General features: G+C 39.5%; 1 protein-coding gene across 2 annotated transcripts in view; it reads right to left on the minus strand.

The window, feature by feature from the left end:
* The window catches only part of WDR33 (WD repeat domain 33), a gene marked incomplete at both ends in the record, with an annotated part of 54,771 nt that overhangs the window by 12,764 nt on the left and 27,674 nt on the right, over positions 1-14,333 (minus strand). For both annotated transcript variants that reach the window (XM_082003591.1, XM_082003590.1), the window contains 9 exons: positions 1,446-2,477; positions 2,826-2,978; positions 3,338-3,477; positions 3,718-3,804; positions 4,997-5,091; positions 5,917-6,027; positions 6,557-6,635; positions 6,770-6,924; positions 7,508-7,634. In XM_082003591.1, the coding sequence (XP_081859717.1) occupies positions 1,446-2,477; positions 2,826-2,978; positions 3,338-3,477; positions 3,718-3,804; positions 4,997-5,091; positions 5,917-6,027; positions 6,557-6,635; positions 6,770-6,924; positions 7,508-7,634 (1,979 nt within the window). The remainder of the gene's footprint in view (positions 1-1,445; positions 2,478-2,825; positions 2,979-3,337; positions 3,478-3,717; positions 3,805-4,996; positions 5,092-5,916; positions 6,028-6,556; positions 6,636-6,769; positions 6,925-7,507; positions 7,635-14,333) is intronic.

Genomic DNA, 14,333 nt, shown 5'->3' on the forward strand with positions numbered 1-14,333 from the left:
TATGCTAGTATAAATTAGATGAGTAATAGTTGTCAAACCAACTTTGATGATGCTTTTGAAATCTCAGCAATAGTGTTGCGTTAACAGACTTCTGGAGGGAATTATCGCTGATTTGTAAGGAAAAAATATTCAAATAAATACACACTTTGTAAGCTACTCTGCTTATGGAATGCACTGAGGAATCACTGAGCTAAAGCTCATTTCAATGTCATCGCACCTTGTGATCGGTACTGGACTACACACTAATGACTGTATGCATACCTGTCTAAAGCTTTAACTAGAAACTACTGAGTGCAAGTCTAAAGAGTTAATTCTGTTTAAAAAACCCCACACATTTCTTAAAATTGAGTAAGTAGAATTTTTTTCCAAACATCCCCTTCAAAATTCACCTTTAAGCTGAAGACAATCATGAGAAATTTTAAGTACAAAATCAGTGCCATACAAATAGGAACTTGTACGAGCTAATAAATACAGAAAGCCCTGCATTATCTGTGGTAGACCGGAAGACGGAATCAGCCCGATATGAAAGATGCTGAAAAGGGCAGAGCAGGTCGCACCTGGTGCTGAACCAGACTTAATCAAAACCTGACTTGATTCCTGCACAATTAATTGGTGCGTCTATAAGCAACGCTCTCCAGTATTCCAGGTCAGCTGAGCGCAAATATATTGCTGAGCTGGTGAAACCTCCTGGAGCTCAGAGGCCAAGGCAGCACAGCACAGGGACATCTAACTGCCAGCGCAGCGGTGAGCGCCTATCCAGGCCATGCTCAAGCAGTTCCAGCTCAGCGCTCACCCTGCCAGACCTGGGCTAGTCCTGTGCAAACCTGTCCGATACCTGTGCTCCCTTCTCCTGCTTCTCGGCAAATGGTGCAGGAACGAGTAATGGTGCACAACGCCAGTCTCTTAACTTGTGGCCCAGAAGGTACAAAGGTGGCTAAACTATTCCTATACCTATGTATGTGTACCTGTGCGCTTAGTTTGAACTGGTAAGTTCAACCAGACCTAAGCTGATTCCAGTTTTGGATTAACTACTCGGGCACAATTGAGAGTTAGCAGTAACTTGCTTTAATTAATACATATGAGTTTTCTTATGTTCAGTTTGCTTAAATTCAGCTTTTCTTAGTGCTTATGTACTCCCCAGGAAATTCTCCATTTAAGACAGTTCAGTGTCCTTAAATTAAAAAAACTGGAGTTTCTCTTCAGGTTACATATTTCATAGCAGACATTGATTTCTGTACCAGTATTTCCAACAATCCCTTTTCTACAGTTACCTCTGCCGTTTCCAAACTATGCAACTCTTTTCATTATCATTTAGGTTTTCCTGAGGCCTCTCTTGCAAGTATATCGAACCTCCAGCCCCTCAGCTCTCGCTCTGCATTTCTACTGTGCGACATTATCATTCCCATGTTCTTAACACTCTTCTTGTTACACAAACCAACACATACCTGATTAAATGGGGGACGAGGCCCATCACCCAACAGAGGCGTTTTCTGCTGCTGGAAAGGCAGAGGGCCTTGGGAAGGGTGCGGCCCCCTTGAAGGGTTCGGTTGTCCCTGAGGTCCTTGCATGTTTCCTTGAGGCCCTACTAAAGAGCCTTGCGGAGGTCCCTGCTGGCCTTGTGGACCTGGTGGCCCACGCAATTCTTGTGGCGGTCCTAACATTGTACCTTGAGGCGGGGGTCCCTGGAGGCCCCTCATCTCCTGGGGACCATGTCCTAGTAAACCACTTTGCATATGAGGACCTCTCATTTCTTGCGGATGACCCATCATCATCCCTTGTGGAGTAGGTCCCTGGTTATCTCTGGGTCCTGGTGGACCCTGCATCCCTCTTGGATTAAGTCCCATCAAAGGCCCTTGAGATATAGGGCCCTGCATCCCTTGAGATCCTGGAGCTCCTTGCATGCCATGAGGAAGAGGTCCTTGCATTCCTCGGGGACCAGGTGGCCCTTGCATTCCTTGACCACCAGGGGGACCTTGAGGACCCAAGTGACCTTGTGGGCCAGGTGGACCCTGTGGTCCTAAATGAGTCTGAGACCCAGGTAGACCCTGTGGTCCTAAGTGGCCTTGTGGGCCAGCATTACCCTGTGGACCTGGAGGCCCCATTGGCCCATGAGGGCCAGGATGTCTCTGCATTCCTTGATGTCCATGTAAATCCTGAGGCCGTGGCATTCCTTGTGGAGGCCCTTGGGGGCCTGGAGGTCCTTGTGGTCCCATGAACCCTTGGGGACCTGCAGCTCCTTGGTGTAGTGGAGGACCTTGAGGTCCTGGAGGTCTGAACTGTCCTTGTGGACCAGGAGGTCCCATCTGAGACATATTCATTGGCATCTGCTGAGGTGGAAGGGGCTGCTGAAATCCTTGAGGCATCTGTGACATTGGGCCTTGCCCTGGAAAAGGCTGGGGTCCATGAAGAGAGCCTCCTGGAGGTGGTGGCTGCACTTGCTCAGCTTGCTTTTGTGCAAGTCTCTCAATCTTCAATTGCTGTCCAAAAAAAAAGAGAGACCCAGAAAATCAACTAAGCACAGAAAAATCAGAAGCAAGCATCTAATTTCTCAGGAGTTTAAAAAGATTTAGTGCTTTTCTCTTAATTAACAGAAATACAACTAAAGAGATCCATAGATTGGTATTAGTTAACTGAAATATAAGTTAAGCCTCAATAAAGGTATCATAGGATCACGCATTAAGTCCAATGTCCTGTTAAATAAAACTTTTTCGAAAAAAGGTGAAAATAGTGCTGTAAAAGCAAGCTACACATTTTAGTGTTGGGGTCCAAATGTATCACATAGAGCACTAAAACATATTGGCTAATAACTGTCTTTAAATACGTACCTCCAAGAGCTGTGGGTTTGTGTACTGAAGTGCTGCCATTTCCTGTTCAATCTCCGCCTGTGTCTTCTTTTTCTCCTCCAGCTTAATATCTTCCTTTCTGTCATTCAATGGCTCAGGTGGCGGAGGCAAAGGAACTTTATTCTGCATCCATGCCTATAAAGAATAGTAAACACAAAATAATTCTGAGGAACAACATGTATGCAATATATTGCCTGGGAAAAGATATGTTGGAACGCTGTGCAGTATAGATATTCAAAAGCTAAAAATGATGCTGAATAAAACTTCAATATCTTGTCACATCTTATTTTCCAGGTACAGATACAAGATATAAAGGATTTAACCGAATGTTTTGCTTACATAGCAATTTAACTACTGCACTAAATTATTTTGCACTGGGTGTTGATATGAAAGAGCTGATATTGGAAATCCCAAAATGTTTCAACAGCCACACAGTTTTTGAAGTTGAGAAAATAACAAGTTGTTCTGGTGTTCACTGTGTATCAGGTACTCACCTGCTGAAACTGTGCTGGTATTGGTTTTGCATAGGGTACTTTTTTCTGTGGCACCTTCTTTTGGTCCTTTTGCATTACTTCCTCCATTCCCCAATCCAGTCCTGGGATTGTCATTTCAATATCATTGGACTCATCTTTCCCTTTAGCACCAGGGAGACAAACAGTCAGAGCAATGCAGGTTTACAGAGAAATCCTGTTATTCTCCTTACAGCTTATTTAGCAAAAGAGACCAAGAGGTTTTCAACTCTTCCTTCTTTACATAGGAAATACGGACAATACAGGACTTCAGAAAAGAGTGTTTGTGCCGCCAAAATATACGAAAGGAATAAAAGAAAAGACACACAGTATCTGGAAAGTGCCTCCCTATAGCTACAACTTACCCATCTGCTCTTGCTCCATGGCTATTTTCAGTTGTTCAGGTATTCCCATCCCAGGAATAACTGCTAGGCTGTTGGGTTCCAGATCATCTAGAGAAAAACAATAAATATTTATACTTGGACTATTTTTATTTACATTATCATTTTGTTCTTTTGGATTCTCACATGATTTTACCATTGGCAGCATTACATATTTCAAAACTGCCTGGTCTCTTTTTAATCCCTTATACCTTATCGCTCTCTACAACTACCTGAAAGGAGGTTGTAGTGAGGTGGGTGTTGGTCTCTTCTCCCAAGTAACTAGTGATAGGATGAGAGGAAACAGCCTGAAGCTGGGCCAGGGGAGGTTTGACTAGATATTAAGAGAAATTTCTTTACTGAAAGAGTGGTCAAGCATTGGAACAGGCTGCCCAGGAAGTGGTGGAGTCACCGTCCCTGGCGGTGTTCAAAAAACGTGTAGATGTGGCACTTTGGGACACGGTTCAGTGGGCATAGTGGTGTTGGGTTGATGGTTGGACTTGATGATCTTAAAGGCCTTTTCCAACCTTAATGATTCCATGAATTACAGGATATTAAAAGAACCGCAAACTCAGATTAATGCATGCACCCCAAAAGGTCAGAAACTATATCCTTTCAGGAAAGTCACATTTAGGGTAGAGGCTCAGAAAAGGCAATAACAACTCATAACCATTCCAATGTTTGTTATAATAAATCTATAAATTTAAAAACTTAAATTAATGCTTTGCATTTTAATTAACATTCCCTAAAACAAAAGAGCAAGTAATCAAAAACCTGAATAAAGAAACAGATGTAACCCTGGAGATGAAAAGATTGCTGAGGCATGCCATAGAGCTGGGCAACCCTGAGCAGCCTAAAATTACCAAGAAAAATCCTTAAGAGAGGGGTAAAGTTTTAGGATTTTAGTCAAATTCAGTAATATGAAAGGTTTTTGTGCTGCAGTTCAGGACTGTGGGACATCTTGAAGTCACATTAAATTTTCAGGAAGTACACTGGAGATACTGCCAGAGGGAGAGCCAAACCTCCATCCTGTGATTGACAGAGCAGGTCTTACCTCCCGGAGCTGTGGAAACAAAAGAAAACTCATTGTTGGAATGGTGATCACTGATAACCCTTGTAAAAAAAAAGATCTTTATGTAGGTAGTCACCAATGCTGTAATACTGTTTCGTCTTGCCCAGAAGCTGCACTCTAGTGTCAGCAAATGACCGAGGCTTGTTCCTGACCTCAATCCTCTTTCTTCCATATTGAGGGAAATTGTCTTACCATATTCCACGCCATCCTCTGACATCCCAGGCAGCAGATTCAAGTTGTAACGATCTCGCATTTTATCTCCAGGCCTATTTCGGGTCCAAAATTTGCTGTCAAAAGGAAGTTATATCGTATCAATAAAGGGTCAAGAGTATTAGCTATTTTTAATCCAGTTAGTTCCTTCTTTAAATTTTAGTGTGCTATCCTGATTATATAAGGATTCAATTCTTAATACATCAAGTTCAGTGCTAGACCTGAACATTAGGTGCGAGGTTCAAACAAAAAATAAAACCCCAACAACTATCACATTAAATTATATAGTTACAATTCAGAATATACTTCAAAGTGTAAGGAATGTTAAGTACAGGGCATCAACATCAGATCCTGAACAGATAAATTTCTAGTCCATTCCAAAAACTCTCGCTCAATTCAAATATATTCTTCATATACAACTACACTTGTCAATACACACATCCACACACACAAAATTACTCCATTTATAAAATGCTCCATGCTTACAGCATGTTCAACCTAAAAGCACAAACTATATGCCTCCAAACATGTTTGCAATGTGAAAACACAGACATGACCAGCAGATAATCTATGAGAAAAAATGCTGTGGAGATAAGAATATTTCTTCATCAAGGAATTACAACAATTCTTTTTTAAAAATTTATTCAGGAGATTTCAAAGCTCACACAAAACCCAAACCCTAGTATTTTTTAAGGCTTCCTTACATGAAGGACAAGAGGTTTGACTCTACCTTTTAATGTAAAATGTCCATGCCTTCCCATTTAGATATGTTTGTCTCTGCTTTGTCCATTGGTTATATATCAGAATCATCCCAATCTACTCTTTGTTCACTGATGCCATGCACCTTTCTGGTTTCTAAATGTACATACATTCCCTTAGATCTTTTAAGTACTTTAAAATACCTGGTATGATCATTTGAGCCCGAACAGAGAATGTGTCCAAGGGGATGCCATGCCAGACTCCAGATCATTCCCTCATGAGCCATTTCCATTCCACCAACCTCCTTCTCAACCCTGATGCATTTAAAAAAGAAAAATAAAAAAATCGGTCCATCACAGAGGTGAATATCTGCTACAGATACAATATAAAACATTTGCTATTCAGTTGCTCCTTTTCCAATATCCCACATTTTGCTAAACTTAAGCCTCTGCCATTTTTTTATTGGGTGAATTAATTGTTCCCAGTTGTTCTTAATAGGGAATTCAGTAATGTAGGGATTTTTTAATTGTACATTTAGAAGCAAAATAATTACACCATCTCAGAACAAGCTCTAAGAAACTAGGAGCTCCAACCATTCATCACCCTCTCAACAAAAGACTGTTTTCTATGCAAGCAATTGTATCCTTTAAAATGTACCTGTACAGGAAAACTTCTTCATAAATGAGGTATGTTCACAAACATCCTCAGGTCTAGAGAAAAACTATACCATAAACATGCACGTTAAATACAAATTCAAAAGTGAAAGGTATATTTTATGTTTAGTATAACAACTTGCACATCTGACTGACATCTTTCTAACGTGCTGATACAAATGCCGCATACCCAACATGCCAGAACAACAGAGAGCCATCAGATCCTCCACTGGCAAACAGCCCTTCATGAACAGGATGCCAGGCCACAGCTGAAAAACAAAATAAGCCACAATCAGAAAGTATAACACTAGATTTTCTAAATAATGTAATTAAAGACCTCAAAACCTTGCCTTTTTAATTCAAGTTTACCAATAAAAAGCCACAAAATATAACAAATTCTGACCTGTGGCCTCCTTCTTATGACCCCTGAAGACCTGAAGTTCTTCTTTCAGATTACGGATGTCAAAGAGCTTACAAAGATGGTCACGAGAAGCTGTTAGCAGCCAGTTGCCATTCAGATTCAGTTTCACCTCCATCACTGTGTTTTTATGAGCATGTCTGCAAGCAGAGAAAGAAAAAGACTGTTTGTCCAGATACTGATTTCTCAGACACAAATAAAATATGATAATTTACCAGTCCCCGATATTCAGGTCAACAACAAAGTAGTTCAAGCTACGAAACCAGAATACTGTGGCTTTCTATGCAAAAGCCCTATGACTTAATACTGTTCATTTGTACTTCAGAGAACTGGTAGTGCTCATTGCAACAGTATGCAGCTACTGTGCATGTTTCTACTGCAGCATAAGAAATTTTTCATCAGCTAGATGAAATACCTCATTTGTGTATCCATATCTCAATTGTTTTCCCATTGAGAATTGGGTGACTAGGAAGTTTATGATCAAGGACAAAGTAAATTTAAATTACGTGTATTAAAGTCACAATTTTCCAAGTATAGACTTGACTTCATCTAACCTCTAGAGTTTCTGTCAGAGCTAAAGCACTAGTTTTCTATTTGAAGCAACAAGTATGGCTGAAACAATGCGAGGAAGAAAGCTCAGAAAAGAATTAAAAAAAAGAAAAAAGATGTTTTATGAAGTTGGCTTATATTTAAGCAAATCAAAGCCTGTGGGCAAGAACTTACAGTGTGGCAAGGCTCTGGCCAGTCTTTGGATCCCAGAACTTGATAGGCTGTTGGCTATCTTTACTTCCCGATACAACTAATCCCTTTGTTGGATGCCAGTCAACACATTTCACATCTGCTCCGTGTCCTGTTAAGATAAAAATTCTTCATTTTGAGATTTCACAGACACTGGAACTACAGTGAAAAATTAAAGGGTGCACACCTTAGAACTGTAATGTAAAACTGAATGGAAAACATCACAGAGCACAGGTCACAAAACATAAAATCAAACTAAATAAAAACTCTTTTGAGTTATTTAGGTTGCATTCCTTCCCAGTAATCACTGGGAGCATCTTCTTGGATTATGCCCTCAAACCAAGCTTACTTCACCAACATAAAAATTCTCTGAGAAGCTTCTGCTCAAACTGGTACTTTTGTTTAGGACTTGGCCTTATACTACTACACAATATTTTAAACATAACACTGATGAAGCATTTATGTGGAGGTGGTAAGGGAAAATAACACTGCAACACTTCACTTTCTGTGAAATACTGTAGAAATGAAAGGCAAATACGTATTTATTCCTATCCTAGCAGCACTATCCTTTTGCTTTCCTGTCAGAAAATAAGCAAAGCAATTAAATTATGGATCTGAAAACTAAATTAGCATATGGTGAAAAGAAATCTGATGAGATTTAGCTTCTTATCAGGTCAGATTCAGGTTTTTCTAATGCTCAAGAGTTAGGAGAGGAAAACCCTCGTGATAGCATTTCATTTTGAGCAGACTGACTGACCTTGACAGAGAATCAGTGCTGCTCAGACGATCTAAAAATCTGTCACGAAGAAATGCCTGTTTCTGCTACACAACAAAATGAGGTTTCTGAGCTGAACTATAGGGATATAGAGAAGAAATAACACATGATAATTTCTTTCTCCAATCTCTCTCCATGCCAGCCCACTTTAAGGGAAAGCCAACAGCAATAGCCAATGCCAGAAAACAAGGCAGCATGCAGTAACGAAAGAAAAAAGCAAGATGAGAAAGGAAGGGCTGTCTGCAACATAAAGGCACTGAAGTTAAAATATGATATGGAAGAATTGGTAGCATGTTCCATCACAGACAAAGGGGTTGCCCCCAAGTCAGACAGCTTCCACAAGCACTGCTTTGCTACATGGTGGAACACGTAACTTCAAGCAGCACAAGCTGTCTTAATATAGGCATCAATTCAAAGAAATAAGAGATTCTTGACCCAAGAAGAAATTGATACAGCTTTGGTAAGTGTATGGGGAACAACTTTAAAGATTGTTTGACATATGATGAAGGAACACAATTGTCCTCCCCCAGCCACAGCAGGCAGAACTGCCCTTGGAATATGCGGGGTCTCAGGGAAGAAGAGGATCCTCAAGTTGCAAGACTATAAATGTGTTCACAAGCGACCGCTCCGGTGGTCTGTCCTAGCAAGAGAGGGGCACTTTGAGATGTATTGTTTGCCTTCTCTCTGGCTCTTCTGGTGCAGAAAGAAATGAAAGGCGCTGTCTGTCCAGATTTGCTCTGACTAAATCTCTCGCTCAACTAAAAGAGGAAGTTGAATGCTGAGCAAGCCTTGCTTCCAAGTGTTTATTTGGGAGGAACAGTTTGGCCAGTAGTAAGAAAGAAAGTGTTCTCCCTCCATAGCGAAAGGCAAGTCATGCTTGCAGATTTTCAGCTGACAATATTCTGTAGGTACTTGCCATCCTACAGCCCCCAGAGAAAGACAAGGGATTTTAATTCAATGGCAACAATAGGCCCTTATAAAGAAATGTTTCATTACAGTTAATAACTGGTTGAATAGTATGAAAATGTGCTCAGGCTAGAACACTCGAGTACTATCATAAATAGAAAAAAACAAACCCCAGCAAAATCATAAAAAAAACCCCACCCTACCTCCACGGACTGGAATTACATTGGCCTTGCTGCTCCTGAAATAAAGAGAATTAGTAACGGAAGAGTGCTGAGAGACAAAGGGCTAGGCTGGTCAGTAAGATTGCACCTGGAAAACGAGCTATGCTGGTGAAAGACCACCTCTGGATGACAGCTCATCCTGTGCAAGACCTGACTTAGGCTTTTCTTTCGAGACCTAACCTGAGTTAAACCAGCCCAAATAAGTACCCTAAAGATAAAAAGGCTCAGTGGGCAATACTGTTCAAGTTCAGAGTCACACTCTGAAACACAGAAACCGAAACACCGTCCTCTAGAAGTCTTCGAAAGGGAGTGACAGTGATGGGACAGTACTGGACCGATGGGCTTCTCAGAAGCCAGGTTTGATAGTCACTACCCAGACCGCAAAGCTGAAAGGCAGTAAAAGATGCCAGGACTCTCAGAACTTGTAATCAGAGCAGAAAAATCACTAGGTACTTATCAGTAGGATTCTGACCATCATCAGGACATTAAAATTGACCGTAGGGATCAGAAGAAATCTACCATATTTAAAAACATAACCATTATACAGATAGATAACTGACATTTCCTGCAGAGAGCAATCTGTCACCCAGTGTGCTCGGACTACAGTAATAGTGGGGGAAAACTGGGACCCTCGTTTATAATCTAGTCAAAACGACCTATCCTGCCCTCAAGAGAGGCTTCTCTTAGGCAAAGCCCAGCGCTAAATGGGATCATCGTATATACTTAGATAATACGATGAAGCTTTCCTGAGACAAAATAAATTTGCTGCTACAACATATATGCTTTAAATAAACACCCCCAAGGGATGAACTAACTCACAAGACTTACATATGATAAACAAGATAACTAAACAACATCATCTAATCAGACCTTTTCTAATTTGCTTTTTTCCCCCCCTTTTTTTTTTAATTGGAGCAACTGACACTGTATATTGCTTTTCCTTCTTTCTGCTGATAAATGTACATACTAGCATCTGTATTGAAATAGATGATGCAGAAAATATATTTAAAATAAAACTCCAGAGAGAAAGAGCCTGGTAGATTTTACTTTGTAGTTGTTTTCAGTTCTTATTTCTAGGCAAAGACGTGGGAATCGGACTCTCCTCCGGCACAGAAACCCCATCACCAAGCACCACCCTCTAAAAACCTTAATTCATGCAAATCTCTATAGTTTACATTCCTTATTTGCTGACTCTAAACAGCTTTTGCTCTGTAACTTCAACACACAGATGTCTCTGATCTAGGACAGCCAGGATGGGAATTCCTCTCTGAACAACGCTCACACCCTTTCTGCCCTCTAAATCCCTGCCTGTAAAAGGCGTAGACGTTACATCGTGTCCCTGTCTTGTAGGGACGCTTTATGGATAAATTGAAATGTGTGAATTGTTTGGAAATCACGGCAATGGAAAGCCTAGAAACAAACTGAAATGAAAGACTGAAGGTAAAGATTTTTGATAAACTGAACTCATTTAAAAGAGTGAGTTAGTGTCTGAGCATAAAACAATATACTGGCGCTTGTCAGTTTTACTTAGTACAACTTTTTATGACCTTTTTAAAATCTGCAGAAAAAAATAAAATTAAAAAGAAGCATATGTAGATTCTTTATGAAGTTCAGATACAAAAGTATTCCTCTACTAATAGTTTTCATACACATAGTAAAATTTTGAATTGAGTGACTGTAGTCACACCACAGTTAATTAAAATACCGACTGTTAATTCTTCTAGCCAATACGTGTCAAGGGTTGTTCTTTAAAAGACACTGAACAGATATACTGGCTGGTGAAAGGCACAAGAAGCTATAATGAGATTATGCGTAATAGTGTTTGATCAAATCCAGCATGTCGCAAGTCTAGAAAAGTACTCATACATTAAGGACTTGATTTTTTTTCCCCTCTCACTCCAATTTCTGCATATATGACTTAGTGAATGTAATATATGGTGTAAAAAAAGTTGTTTTGGATCATTGTCTTTTTATTAGTCTATAACATAACTATGTATAATGCAACTGAGTATAAACTATCAATTATAGATATATCAGGTTTATTGCTATAGCTAAATTTTTTTCCATTACATCCTTTCCCCTAGGAATGAGTCTCATTCCAAAGGCACAAAAATTGGAAAGAGGATTTTATAGATGATCTTGCAGGATTTCTAGATCCTTCTTAGCAATTATTTGGATGTATACACACATACTGAGATGACACTCTTAGAGCATCTTCTTGTACTTTAACATCCATGTTCCAAAGAAAAAGGGTGTTTATAATTATATGTATTTTAAAGAATGAGCACAATCATTTAACTGCATCAATACTGACTTTCTCATTTAGAAAGAATTCTATTTGCTTTGATTTTTTTTTTTTTTTGAGAGACACATAGTTCTCTTATGTTGTTTTAAATGGGGAGTAAGTAGAGCTGTGCATCCTCCAGTTGAATTGGTCAGACTTGAAGCCTTTTCACCACCACACAGTAACGTTCACCTTCCTGTAATCTGTATCCCCAAAATAACAGAACACCTCTCAAAAGAGCAGGCCCCTTGTAGGGGACTATTTCCAAGGGATCTGCAAAGAGACAGCAGGTCTTACTACCATTCAAGCGAAGGTTCTCCAACCTCCCCCCCCCCCCAAAAAAAAAAGGAAAAGGGACCTGCAAATGAAAGATAATGGAAAACCACCATGTTAGCAGAAAGATGTTCTCTGTTTTCTGTATAATTCCCTTAGACTTTGTTAGTTGCTTCCAGCCTACCACGGAAATCGGATTTTTCTGCCCATTGCATTTCATTTTTATGGAAGGCTTTTAAAATGTTACCTGACAGTTACCCATTCCCCCAGCAATTCCCTGCTTCTATGTAAAGCTCGCTTAGGAACTGAGTATCTCCTATCCACAAGAATCTAGGTACTGCTTTGATAACACTGATTAGGTTAGCAATAAGGGTAAGAATATATTTTAATTCCAGTAACTTACGTGTTCTTCACTCTACCACATTATGTGAACTATACTCCCCTTGAAAGCTGTTCTATGAGCTCTTTCACTTCCCATTCTCCACTCCAAGAATGAATACCGCAGAAACCCTCCGTCTACAGATACACAGTATGCCTTTTCTTTTTAGCATAAAGGAGGAGGTTGGTGAATAAGAAATTAAGGGAAGAACTCCCTTCAGTCTTCAGTGGGTTACAAAAAATGTCTCCCACCATACTTTCGGGCCTCTGTCCTATAAATTCAAGTTTTCTTTTCCTTTATTTGCTCACGGTCTCTTTCTAGCTCTCTGCTAGTTTAAACCTGATGTCTAGAGAGACTGCTGAAGTTCTGATCTACCTACAGGGAATGTCGCCTAGATCATCAGTATTCCTCTAAATCAGCAGCAGAATGGGACATAATTAAGCCTTGTTTACAAATACCCTTTTTTTTTTTTTTTACAGTTCTATAATCATATTGTTTTCTTCCCAGACAAAAGCTCTTGTAACAGGACAGTGTGTTTTTATCATCTGTGAAATCAGAAAGTTAAAAAAATAATAATCAGTAAACATCAATGAAACCGGTGTGGGGGTGTGGGTAAACAAGTGATTTTTCCCCAAGATTACCTACAGGTAATCAGCTCCCAAAATGTGTTTCCATCAATGAGTTCAGAACTTGTATGTGCTAGTCCCAACAGAACCTAGACCACTCAGTGAATAGTTTTAATTCTACAAAATCCTAAAACACTAGCAAAAAAAAAAAGGTTGAACTTAGTGGTAGTTGTGTGCTTGCACAGCTTGTATAACAGCAAATGCACTGCAAAGAATCATGAAAAAAATCTTTTTATATTACATGGAATTACCAGTAATGGCATGCAGTGACCTGAATCCTTTAAATCTGTTGAAATTCAATGACAATGTCTTCTGTAAGGATTTATAGCAAGGGGAAGAAATCCAGCTGGCACCCAGTGTATGTGGGAACTGGGTCATGCTGGGTTCAGTCTTTAACTAACGGGACTACTCACATGTTAAACTGAATGTTTTAAACTTAATGTTTAAATTCTTGAGTGAATTGAAGGCAGAATGCTGAGCAACTTCCAAAGCTGAAATGCATTGCTTTGAACAGAAACAAAAACTACACAACTTCAAATGTCTATTGGTTTAGATTTGTGGTGTCAGGTCTCTTTTTTTTAATTATTGAGTATGTTCATGCTAGAGTCTACAAACACTATGGAGGTATCTTTCCTTTTATACATGTTTGCTTTTTTTCTAAGCCCTGAATTTTTTTTTGAGCATTACTACTACCTAAACCTGATCAGGTTATTTCCTCTGTATGTTGTAAAACATGCAGAGACAAAACAAGTTTGACAGCAGGTTGTGCAACAGCATGTGTAACGTGCTAAGAGCTGTTTAACATTCTCTTAGAGGTGAGCACGATACAAAAATCAATTAAGTATGCAAGTTTCACAATTTCTAATCATAAGACATACTTGAGTCCTATCTAGATTGATCACAGATAATTATCAACAGAAAGTTATTTTAGTGTGTTAAAATATTACAAAATTTTCATTAATTTTGCTTATTCAGTATCCAAGTTTTCTAACTTACCACCACTTTTATGCACTTAATCAAAAAACCCTAGGTATAACATTAAGTGCATCTCTGTCACAGAGTTCACCTATGTGACAATGTCCTGCTTTAAAATGCAGGATAATGCTTAGTGCAATACAGGAGTCATTATTTCTAATTAAGAAGTCATTATTAATCTTAAAGAGAAAGCCATCAGGAAGCTCAGAGCTAGCTCAAGAGAAATGACAGGAAAAATAGGGCAGAAACTGTAAAAGGGGAAGATACACCAAATTAAAACCGTCCAACACCACCTTATTCAATGTATATGCGCTCGTGCTTAGCAGTAGTGGCAGCTGAATTCAAGGACAAGAGCAGGTTTTCATCGCAGTT

The sequence above is a fragment of the Phaethon aethereus genome (genome assembly GCF_964289735.1).
Source record: "Phaethon aethereus genome assembly, chromosome: 9".
Classification (NCBI taxonomy): Eukaryota; Metazoa; Chordata; class Aves; order Phaethontiformes; family Phaethontidae; genus Phaethon; species Phaethon aethereus.